Genomic DNA, 10,328 nt, shown 5'->3' with positions numbered 1-10,328 from the left:
TTGGGGGCACCTCAAGGTCGCGCAAGTACAGTTCCAGTGCTCGCTCAGAATGTGTAGCCACTTCGATTCACATGCTGAAAGGGACGTCTAGCCCGTGTCGTCCAAAATACAGAGTCAAGGGGTTACAAAAGCCGGGGGATTGTTGAACGCGGCGAGGTCCATACTTCCAGGCGGGTGATAGTTAGTGTGCCGGGAAAGTGCAGATATATCCGATCTATTGTGCCCTGACTACAGATCCAGGGATAGACTCTGACTTGAGCATCTCGATTTCACCCCCGCCCCTAAGGACTCCGACCCTGTGTCGAGCAAGTATGGTATTGGCGTGGTTAGAGTGATCGTACACCCCGCCAGTAAACATCGCAGTGGCATCCTTCCCTACCGCGGACTGAATCAAGGCTCGGCCTCCGGGGTGCTCCGTCACAAAGTCGGAAATGTCATGCACAAAGCCTGCAATTGCTACAAGTGATCGGCCATTCAGCGTCTCGCAGATATACTGATCCCAGCTCATTACGGGTAGTTGGCTCGCCCGGTCATCATGCTTCTGATCGTAGGACTTCTGCCGCTGTTGGAGACGCACCGTTGCCACAGTGTCGTCGCTGACCCGCTGCAGATTCGACGCCAGCCCCAAAAACTGATAGCACGCTATGGCCCATTTCCCCACATCCGCGTCAAACCACCGAACGCCATTTCGGTAATCCGAGGGGAACTCGTGATGGAAGTTATGGTAGCCTTCTCCGAGGGTGAGCAGGGCCGTGAACAGCGAGTCACGCGGTGTATGCCGATCCGAGAACGGCTGGGAGCCAGAATAGTGGGCCACGGAATTGACGCAGAAAGCACAGTGCCAGGAGATCAGGATCCTCAATGCGCCTGCGTAGACAAACCCGCCCATCCAGTCATTCCAGCCAAGGTGAGCGACCGCGGCGGGAAATACCAGACCCGACAGGAAAGCCAAAACAAGGTAATAGCGGCGTTGCCAGAGTGCCACTAGATCATTGACCACATCGGAGATGTCCACCTTGCCCCACGAGGCGGGAGAATGACGGACAAGGAGCCAGCCGATGTGGGAGTAAAACAGACCCCTGCGGGCATTGTAGGGGTCTCGGTGGGTGTCCAGGTATCGGTGATGGGCTCGGTGGTGAGTAACCCACCATATGATAGACCACTGCCAGGAGCCTGCGCCGAGGATGGCGAGAAGATACTTCAGTGGAGGTGAGGCTCGGTACGCCTTGTGTGCCCACAGCCGATGGTAACCTTGGTATGGCTGGAATTTAGCTCGTGGCATCGCGTCATCATTGTAAACAGCTTGGAGCTGCAGCATACACACCAGTTGTTATGCCCAGGGAGCAGAGTATGAGGTGAGTCAGCATCAAGGCCAATGTCTTGTATTGAAGAGGCGCATAAGAAGATCTGACGTAGACGTAGGTCGGCAACAGCACCATAATGACAAGGTGAAGCCAATCAATATTTCTGCACCAGTTGAATGTACCCATGTCTATCTTCTCAATCGGAGACTGCTTATATTGAGAGATGGATTTTTGAGGATTTTGAGGATTCATTGCTGCGGGCTATGATCACGAGTTACGTTAGAAACCAAGTGAGGAGACGAAACTCTCGTCGCATTTTGGGCTTTCAGAGGCCGATACAGCGTGTCCTGACGCGTCCCTGTCATCTGTTGAGAGTTTGTGGCATTGCCTGTGCTTGCCCAGTTTATAGCCTCCTCAAGGATATGATACATCGTCGACCACACTCCGATGAAGGTGCGTGCGTATATATCAGGCCAACCCCCCGCTTGATCATGTTGGACGTATCACTTCTCTCGAAAATTCTGGTTCCACTTTGCAATGGATCACAGATTTGACCTGAAAGGTTTAACTTCCAAAACACGGTATCACGCCAAGGCTTGAGACAATCCCGTCCTCCCATGATGCCAGGGGAATGTGCATGTTTGTTACCAGCCACAATATGGCTATTTGCGGGTTCTTTTAGGAGATGAGACATGTCTAATAATCGGAGAAGGCAAGGGAGACACGGGCTTTCTATAACCACAAGGATAGAGCATCCTTGGCGAGCGTTATGATTGTACCCTGCTCAGATCAGTGTCAACTGTCTGATGGCCAGGAGTCAGCGTAGGCGAAAGCCAGACAACCAATCATTCATATTCCAATGAGGCCAGAAAATAGGTCGCAGGGTACATTCTTCCCCTTGAAAATTCCATAGTTATTCCTCGCCGGCGCATTCTCCATCCTTTTGGCATTGCTCGAACCGAGCACAGGGTTCATACCAGAGGAATAGAAAACACGGTACCGTGTACAGGTCAATGAAGGGACCATCATCATATCATACAAAAGGTTCAGGTATCCTATTTCCACCTGAATAGTCATTACGTGGTCCACTTATTACAGATTGCATATTACACTGCACTGGCGATTCTTCTACCAGCACGTTCACAAACACCACCACCGGTTCATCACGCCGGTTTCGTTCGCAGCCGAGTACGCGTATCCGGTCGAGCATATCGCGTAGAATATACTCCCCATGACGATCCCGCCTACGTTGCTGCGCGCACATATTCTGAGCTTCTGGGTATTCATGGCCGGGAGCGTGCTGCAGGCTACTTTGGCACACTGTGGGTGTTATACCTTTAGCGTGTTAGGTTGGGGATCTGAGGCGCATGATTTGCATCATGAGCGGTTTGGTGTGAATTATGGTATTCTTGGGTTACTTGATTGGGTTCATGGGACGAGGGTTGCGAGACCAGGAGGGTTAGCTACGAAAGATGAATAGATAGCTAGATAAATGGGTTAGGTGAGATACCTTCAATAGTTGATATATCTACAAAATTAATCCTAATATACATAGTTATATAAAGAAACCAACACAGCTTAGATCCCACTTTGAAAATGTTATGAAGCAAGTGTGGGACGAAATAACTAGAGTAGGTCAAATCCTACACTTTAATAGAGTCTATGCTGTAATGTGTGCAAGCATTTTAGATACGGGGTGCTGGTATCAGGTATACTCACTATCATTTTCAAGATGACTTGATTGTATTTGTGCGTCGATAGGTAGATATGTAGGTAGTAAAATCAGAGGCCCTGATAAAAAGAAGTGACAGACACGAGATAAAAGTCATATAACCAGTTGAAAAGAAAAAAGAATATCATGAATATCATGATAAAGAGATAACCATCCGTGCTGAAAAATCAAATCGCCAAACAACGTCAATCAGTGAGTCAAACTTCCAGTAACAATACCCACACGCCAGGGCCGTATATAGAGCCGAAACCAAACCGACCAATAAAAAAGATTAAAAAATATGAAAAAGAAGAGAAAAAAGTATGATCACTCAGTCATGAACTGGATCCACCTCGCATCCGTACTCGACCCATGATTCGGATCCGTCTCGAAGCATGGTATAGCCGTGAACTCGCCCAGCTCCTGCGGCAAGTTAGACACATACTGGTCGAAGCCGAACGCAGGCATTTCGGACAGGTTAGTGCCGTGGTGGGCTGCCGAATAAGCCGTTGTGCCCGTCAGGTCAGATCCCGCAATCTCGCCCTCCATGGAGTCGGCTCCGCCTGAGTTGCCAGTTATCGGTGTGATTGGGATGGCGGTAGGTATGCCTGCACTTCCTGTAGCTGTAGCTGGCCCGGTGGGATACGGTTGCTGCTGGTCTTGGAATTGGACACTTTCCGGCGAAATGGGCCCCGTCTTCCAGAGCATTTCCCAGTTCTTAAAGCGGTCGTAGGCGGATTCGATGGTGCCGGGATTGCCGGAGGAGTGCGTTTCACTGTACTCTTCGAGGCGGTGGATGGCTCGTTCGAGGGCTTCGATGACGCTGACTGCTGATCGGGCGGACCCGACGCCCATTGACATGATTTTGATCAAGGCCATGCCTTTGCGGAGGCCTTCGCGGAGTCGCTCGGTGCGCTTGGTTAAGCTTTGTGCTAGGATGACGAGGAGTGCGGCGCGGCAGGAGCTGAATTCTGTGAATGATGCGCGGGCGAGGCCTGTTTCGTCGCGGAGGAGCTGGCACAGGTTGATGATTTCCAAGGCTGCCTCGACGCAGTCGGTGACTAGGTTTGAGCGGTTTTTTGCTAGGCCGGAGGGTGTCTTGAACGGTGGGCCTTGGCTTGAGGATACGCTGATCGCTCGCATACTGCTGAAGAGGAACGGGCGGCCCAGGAAGATGCGCGTTAGGCAGTAGTCGAGTTTTAGATGTACGTTGGACCGAAACAGGGGGCCTGGGTTGAGATCCCGGCAGCTGGTCTCTTCCGGGAGTGTGGACCACCAGTCGATGAGGTTTTTCCGCAGGCTCAGCAGTCGCTCGATGCAGTCGTGCTGCTGGTTTCTTTGGGATTTTCGAAGGACGGATCTACTCTTTGTTAGACATGTTCCCCGAGAGGAGCGGCTGGGATAGAGGGGTTATTTGATGACGCACATTTCATTAGCCACCTCTCCCAGTTTCAAGGTCAGCTTGATGAGAGTGATCATGTTGGTGTGGTTGGACACTTGGCCGGCCGGCATCAATCCAGGAAAGTCCACCGGGAACGCGGCGTCCACATCCGAGTCCGACAAGGACACTGGTCGTCCGTGGAGGATGCTCACGCGCCTAGATTGGATTGTCAGCGACAGCAATACCAATGGATTGGAGGTTACCCACTTTTCAATCGTGTAGGCCGTCCAAAACACGCGATTCCGCACCTCGATCGTTCGCGGAGACAGGCCTTCCCCTTGATACTTTCGGTGCATACCATTCTGGATCGCCATTTTGAGCGCCAGGCCAAAGTATGTGTAGCAGAGGCCGGACGTATCCAGAGGCAAGAGGTAGGTTCCGATGAGCAGGCAGGCCTGCACGCTGCGGATCGACGCGGTCGCGATGATGTCGGGGAGGAGTTTTGACGCGAATTGGTAGAACGTTAGGCCAACCTCATCCTCCGAGAAGTGGTGGTCCTCGGGGTTCATCGGACCGCCGGACAACCGGTTGACCGGCGTGGCAGACTCCATGTGGGCAAACTGCGTTCCGACCGCCAGAACCATCAGGATCGAGCATACCGAACCGGCGTCGTTAGAGCTGAGGCTCGCCGGGTCCACGTAGCATCGGTTGAGCTTCTCCTTGATCCAGTCTTCTTCGACGTAGAAGTTGTTCGTCTGGGCGTATTTGAAGAAGATGTGGACCAGGAAATCGGCGACGAACCGCGGCGGGAGACAGGTGACCGATGCCGATACCAGGGACGTTCCAGACTGAAGCTGCGTCGCACGCCATCGCTCCTCGAATGGTTCCACGTCGGCGGGCGCCTGTGCCAGCCATTAGCCACCAACCCATCAAGAGCCCAGATCAAGACCCGTGTAGACTCACCTCCGGCGTCGTCGTATTCATCCACTCATCAATCTTCTTCCGAATCTTCATCGAAAAGTTGAGATAAGAAAACTCCCCGGAATATTCTGCGACAATTCACTCGACATTAGACAGGCGAACGGGGGGCAAGCAATGCGCACGAGGTAGAAAACAGAAGAGCATACGGGTCGTATTATCCGGCAAGGCCTTGATCGTAAAGTGCTCATCGTCAATCGCTAGGTCCTCAAAATCGTCACCTTCCATGCGGATCGACGGATCCGTCTCCGACTCGGAGCCGCGCTGTTTGTGCAGATTCTCGGCCATCTTCCGCAGCGAGGGGACGTCGAATGTGATGTTGGGGACGAAGTGCTGCAGGATGCGCTCCATGTATCGGAGGCGCTCCGCTTCGGCCATATCGTGACGGGTGATTCCGGCATTTCGTTCGAGGAGACTGTATGCGTCAATATGAGGATCCGAATAAACCGAGATCCAGAAGGAGAGCGTGTGGGCGACATACGACAGTGCAGACGATCGAGGATTCTTCTCGGTCTGATCAGGATGGGTAAAGACGCATTGCCTCCGATAGCGCACGCAGCGCCGACACGGGACACCGCCTTCGCATTTCTCTTTCACCCTGCGACAGCCATCGCATCTGAGCCAACAATCAGCATCTCATCTTGATTCTCTTCTCTCGGCCAGACGGAACCTACGCTCGCACGGCCCGCTTGCGATTCTCCTCCGCAACTCGGGGTCGTTTATGATGTCCAGGCACCGGGGACGGCGTGGACCGGGTATCCATGGTTTGTCGGCGTCAATATCAAGATCAGGTACAGTTAAGGAGGAGGAGGACGCAAGGAAATCATGTTATTTGAATAGGATATGGACCGTATATGAAGAACGAGGTTGGTTTAGGGGGGAGGGGGCCAAAGAGGACGAGGGAGCGTGGCTGTGATGCACCCCAATGATTGGACTTTCACTGCCAATTGGGGAAAGAATGAAGTAAGAGGTGATGGAAGAAGTTGAACTAGTCCGGTATAAGCCAAGGAGAAGAAGGAGAAGTCGAGGAATCAATATCCCAGTCAATCAGGTCTGCACGAGAGTTCAGCGATAGTCGAAGAAATTTCCCGTTCAGGTCGGGGCGTTGATAAGAAGGATTGAGCTTTGGGCTTTTTTGCTTCGTTTGCTGGCCTTGGCGGGGCGGAATAATACCCCCGCATACGTGTATTGTATGTATTGTGTATGATGCATGTATGCATGTATGTATTGTATTTTATTCAGCCATGCTACCAGTAGCTACACCATCTCAAGTATAGTAGATTAGATCGGTAGTAAGTAGATAAGTCCAGTGAGTTCAGCCATGCTTCCCTTTCTAATAGTATACTAAATAAACATATAATCGTACCTTAGAAGCAAATCAAAACCCATCAACCCCCATCCCCAACCCCCTCTCCACCCCCAACTCCAACAACTTCTTCCCAATCACTAAATCCATAATCCCCATCCCAACACACTTGTAAACAACATTACACCCCTCAGGCACCTCAACCGGCGTCTCACTCCCCACTCGCCCATACAGCTCCCCAATCTCAACCAGCTGGTCCTCCTTCACCTCCGCCAGGATCAGCTCCCCACTCTCCTCCAGACACGCCTCCTTGGAATCCACGTAGATCTTGCCTCCGCCGGAGAGGAGCGTCTCGGTGTCGATTTCCCGCATGTGAGGCTTGTAGGAGCCGATGAGGGAGATGAAGCGCTGCTTGCCCGCTTCCCCGCATAGGTAGGAGTAGGGGAAGTTGGGCTCTGTTGCGGGCGTGCAGCTGAAGATGACGTCGCTGGACCCGACCACCTGCTGGAGCTGGGCTTCGTGGGAGTCGGGCGTGGTGTCGTCTTTGGCGAGGGTGGTGATTGTGAGATGTGGGTGGGCGGATAGGAGGTCGTCGATGACGCTCTTCATGGCGGTCAACCGGGCACGACTGCGGTTGACGAAGGTGAGACGTTTAATCTGCTGGTCCGGAGTGAGGAGCAGCGCGAGTCGCGCGTGCCACTCGGCTTGTCGTCCCGAGCCGAAGATGACCACGTTCTCCTTCCGTAGCGAGACACAGCGCACGAAGAGCGTCATGATAGCCAGCGCGGTGCGGAAGGCGGTGATCTCCGCGGCGCTGAGCAGGCCCAGGAGTCGCCCTTCCGGGGAGAAGATGTTGATGACGCCGATGATACCGTGCGATTGCGAGGCTGTCACGATTTTGATCCCGGTGGTGTCGGTGTTGGAGACGGGCATGAAGAGCGAGAGGTTGTCATTTTTGGTGGTGATGGTTGTGCGGAGCGGTTGGTGTAGCTGGCGCTCCTCTTGGGGGAGGCGCTCGTCGGTGGTGAAGGTTACCAGGGCGTTGGTGAGGGCGTCGAGGAGGGTTGAGCATTGTGTGGGGGTTAATTGGCGGAGCAGTTGGGCCACGTCGGGTTCGGAGAGGAGGTGCATTTTAGATGGATTTCTCGCGAGCGTTCTTCTCGTCTGTTCGATCTCCGAGTTGAGTTGTATCTGTGTGTCTGAGAATATATATTTGAATTGAATTGCAAGACATCAAGTCTCAAGAAAGCGAAGTGGGATGTTAACGTGGGGTAAAACGTCAGGAGAGCCGGTACAGCCTCCTGTATCGGCCTCGTTCTGGTGGATCCCGGTCCCAATCCCGCCCCAATGGACCCCACGCGCTAATCCAGCAGGGCAAATGACAGTCCTGAAGACGGCAGTTGACCATGGTAGACATTGGTTTAGTTTCACTAGTTCGAAATCTCCGGATATTGGATTTGAGTTTACGAGGGATCGACCTGGTAAATTATTGGGGAGAATGAGATATCATGGTATTCATTATCGTGAGCTTATTAGCACTATCGAATGATGCTCTGCTAACGCCATCTATATGCATCTGGGTTATCACCCAGCAAGGGAATCCGGACAGTCACGCCAAAAACATGGTCAAACATGCACAAAACGGGGACAAAAAAATAGACACATAAGAATGAAAAAAAAAAAAGAGAAGGTATAGAAAGGGAAAGGAGTCAAAAGAAAGACGATTATTTCTCCGCGGCAAAAGCCTGACGGGCGCGACGCTTCAACTCCGCAAACATCGCCTCCTGAGACTGCTTGGTGCGACCGACGGCTTCAGTATTTTCAACCGCCCGCCGGAGCAGGAAGCCCATGCACTCCTTGACGGACCCCCAGGTCAGCAGCTTGAAGACGTTGGGGGTTTCCATGGTGACGGGGTGGGCGTGGGCATGCTCGGCGTCCTCGAAGCCCTGCAGCAGCTCACAGCTGACTTCGTCCGCCATGCCCTGCAGCTGGGCGTAGGAGAGATCCACATTGGGCGTCTCCCCCCGGCGGGCCTGCTCGAGGCGCAGGGCGTGGGCCTTGCGGACCGAGTCCCGGTTGTGGGTGGCGACGATGACGTGGACTGGGGGGAGATCGGTCGGGTGCTGGGCCGAGGCGGACTGAAGCATGTCGTTGTAGCGACGGGTGAGCAGGGCTTCGACGACACCGTCGTAGCAGGCGTCGGTGTCCTCCTTCTCGGCCCAGATCAGATGGCGGGGCTCGGTCTTGAGGTAGGCGCCGCGCACTAGCTTCACGCCGAGGGTGTAGCCCTCTTGGCGGGCGATCTCGAGATGCTTGGCTAGGGTGGCCGGGGTGGAGCGCAGGTAGCCCTGGTAGGTGTTGTAGAAGACGGCACGGCCGGGAGTGCGCGAGTTGCAGTATTTCTGGTAGGTCGTGGCCCACTCCTCGATGCCGGGCTGGACAGCCTGCTCCTCGGCGTCGACCAACAGGCGCACGTTGCGCGAGATGGCCAGGTCGCACACCTGCCGGATGGACTGGTCCATGAATGGGGAGGGGGCGCTCTTGTTTTGGAGATATTGCAGGGCTTGGGTTCCCATGCCGGTGAATCTGAGATAATTAGCGGGGTTCAACAGTAAGGAGAGAAGAAATGAAAACATACTTGAGAGCGATGAAATCCCCCTCGTGTGCCATATCGACGGTCTGCAAGGTCCCATCCAACCACATTTGGATCTCCTCGCTGGCCGCCTTGGGATCGGCGGGATCAGCGTGGCTCTCTCCGACCAACACCTCCTTGGCGTATCCCAGCAGGACACCGCGGTAACCCAACTGCTTGATCTCCTGGATGGAGCGCTGGACCTCGCGCTTGTTTTCGCCCGCGTTGAACTGCTTGTAAATGGTGTGCTTGACCAGCATGTTCAACAGGGGGTTCTTGGCTACGTCGAGCAGCGGCGTCTTGGGGTTCGCCAACATCGACAGGGTGTAGATGCACGGCTTCAACAGGAGGGTGGACGAGGAGACCGACAGGATCAACAACGATCGCAAGACGGTGGACAAGGGCATCTTGGCCAGCGGGGAGGTGGAGTGCTTCTGGGAGGAGGGCGAACTCTGGTGGAAGACATGGTTGGTGGGGGTGGTTGCGGTCGCGGTCAAGGAGGACTTTGCGTTGCTGGTCCGGCTGACATGGCGGGCGGAGGGGATGCCCGACAGCGCCTTGAGCGGACGGTGAGACTTGATCATCTTATGGATGGGGGATGGAGGCTGGGGACTGAAGACTGAAGACTGGATGACGGAGGAAAGCCAACAAGGTAGGAAGGATCAATAGAAGTCAGGTCTTAACAGCACTCTGGGGGAAAGGATACGATGAGGGTGGCGGCGGGGGATTAAGTACTTGATCTGATACGACTTATGACTACGGTCAGATTAAGAATAAGAATCAAGAGAGGGGTCCGCGGTGGCATCAGGTCTGCTGTTCTCCAGAAGGACGGAGTCCCGCTGTCTATAGCCGGTGGAAACCGCTGGTGACCCGGGACGGTGCTTGGCCACATAACAAAGGGAGACTCTAGTGGAGACACGAATATTATTATTATTATTCCTATTTGATTTATTATTATTTATATACTTTATATATTTTATGGATCGTGTCAGATGACTAACAGATTCCACCGACCG

At 53.6% G+C, this 10,328-nt stretch overlaps 3 protein-coding genes across 3 annotated transcripts; all 3 read right to left on the bottom strand.

Moving 5' to 3' along the window:
* Positions 1 to 214: 214 nt before the first annotated feature.
* BDW47DRAFT_130778 (acyl-CoA desaturase) lies at positions 215 to 1,574 on the bottom strand (the record flags this gene model as incomplete). The annotated part of the gene is made up of 2 exons (XM_024817166.1): positions 1,325 to 1,574; positions 215 to 1,251 (listed from the first exon to the last, which is right to left on the bottom strand). The coding sequence occupies exons 1-2, from the start codon at positions 1,554 to 1,556 to the stop codon at positions 215 to 217; spliced, it is 1,269 nt and encodes a 422-aa protein (XP_024673606.1). The 5' UTR covers positions 1,557 to 1,574.
* Positions 1,575 to 3,023: 1,449 nt separating this feature from the next.
* Positions 3,024 to 6,441, bottom strand: BDW47DRAFT_102767 (Zn(II)2Cys6 transcription factor). The gene is made up of 7 exons (XM_024811925.1): positions 6,049 to 6,441; positions 5,856 to 5,990; positions 5,524 to 5,789; positions 5,360 to 5,445; positions 4,664 to 5,298; positions 4,442 to 4,612; positions 3,024 to 4,375 (listed from the first exon to the last, which is right to left on the bottom strand). Exons 1-7 carry the CDS (start codon positions 6,135 to 6,137, stop codon positions 3,343 to 3,345), a joined length of 2,415 nt encoding a protein of 804 aa, XP_024673605.1. The 5' UTR covers positions 6,138 to 6,441; the 3' UTR covers positions 3,024 to 3,342.
* Positions 6,442 to 6,752: 311 nt separating this feature from the next.
* BDW47DRAFT_116411 (FAD-linked oxidoreductase) lies at positions 6,753 to 9,896 on the bottom strand (the record flags this gene model as incomplete). Its single annotated transcript, XM_024814926.1, has 4 exons — positions 6,753 to 7,844; positions 8,242 to 8,246; positions 8,431 to 9,266; positions 9,319 to 9,896. 4 exons carry the CDS (start codon positions 9,894 to 9,896, stop codon positions 6,753 to 6,755), a joined length of 2,511 nt encoding a protein of 836 aa, XP_024673604.1.
* Between the last annotated feature and the right edge of the window lie 432 nt (positions 9,897 to 10,328).

Source organism: Aspergillus candidus (assembly GCF_002847045.1).
Source record: "Aspergillus candidus strain CBS 102.13 unplaced genomic scaffold BDW47scaffold_12, whole genome shotgun sequence".
Taxonomy (NCBI): Eukaryota; Fungi; Ascomycota; class Eurotiomycetes; order Eurotiales; family Aspergillaceae; genus Aspergillus; species Aspergillus candidus.
Note: the sequence above shows the minus strand (reverse complement) of the source record. Positions and strands in the feature narration are given on the sequence as shown.

Coding starts and splice junctions, on each gene's coding strand:
- BDW47DRAFT_102767 (XM_024811925.1), bottom strand. CDS start 6,137: ATGGATACCCGGTCCACGCCGTCCCCGGTGCCTGGACATCATAAACGA. Junction 4,613..4,663: donor ACGGCCTACACGATTGAAAA/GTGGGTAACCTC, acceptor AATCCAATCTAG/GCGCGTGAGCATCCTCCACG. Junction 4,376..4,441: donor GGAGAGGTGGCTAATGAAAT/GTGCGTCATCAA, acceptor AACAAAGAGTAG/ATCCGTCCTTCGAAAATCCC.